This window comes from Eimeria mitis, genomic scaffold, assembly GCF_000499745.2.
Source record: "Eimeria mitis Houghton genomic scaffold, Emh_scaff2147, whole genome shotgun sequence".
In the NCBI taxonomy this organism is placed as follows: domain Eukaryota; phylum Apicomplexa; class Conoidasida; order Eucoccidiorida; family Eimeriidae; genus Eimeria; species Eimeria mitis.
Window position 1 is genome coordinate 854 of NW_013570471.1, and position 535 is coordinate 1,388.

Below are 535 nucleotides of genomic sequence, written 5' to 3' on the forward strand. Positions count from 1 at the left end.
TAAAAATAAAAATATAAATTAATTTTTTAAATATAAATTGTTAAATATAATAAAAATTTATAGATAAACAAGCAGCAGCGACACTGCATACAAACCGATCCCCTGCTGCTCTTGCTGCTGCAGCTGCTGCTAGTCCTCCTGCTGCTGCTGCTGCTGCTGCTGCTGCTGCATCAAATTGGCAGCACACGAGGTGTATGTACACCTCATATTGACTGCAACAGCAGCAGCAGCAGCAGATTCTCGCGTGCACAGCAGCAGCAGCAAAGCAGCAACTAGCATCGACAGCCCCGGCTCTTGCTGCTGCTGCAGCAGCACAGCAATGGAGCCCGTAGACAGCTGCCAGCAGCAGCAGCAGCAGCAGCAGCAAGAGCGAAACGAGCAGCAGTTCTCGCTGCAGCAGCACGAGCAGTCACAGCAGCAGGAGGAGCAGCCACAGCAGCAGCAGCACACAGAAAAACTCCAGCAGCAGCAGCAGACGGAGCAGCAGCAGCCGCTTGACGTGGAGAAGCATCAGCAGCAGCAGCAACAGCAGCAA

The 535-nt window shown here is 52.0% G+C and overlaps 1 protein-coding gene across 1 annotated transcript in view; it reads left to right on the forward strand.

The window, feature by feature from the left end:
- Positions 1-319: 319 nt before the first annotated feature.
- Positions 320-535, forward strand: part of EMH_0049330 (Tyrosine-protein phosphatase YVH1, related) — a gene marked incomplete at both ends in the record, with an annotated part of 1,875 nt that continues 1,659 nt past the window's right edge. The window contains one exon of the mRNA XM_013496514.1: positions 320-533. Coding sequence (XP_013351968.1) covers positions 320-533 — 214 coding nt within the window. The remainder of the gene's footprint in view (positions 534-535) is intronic.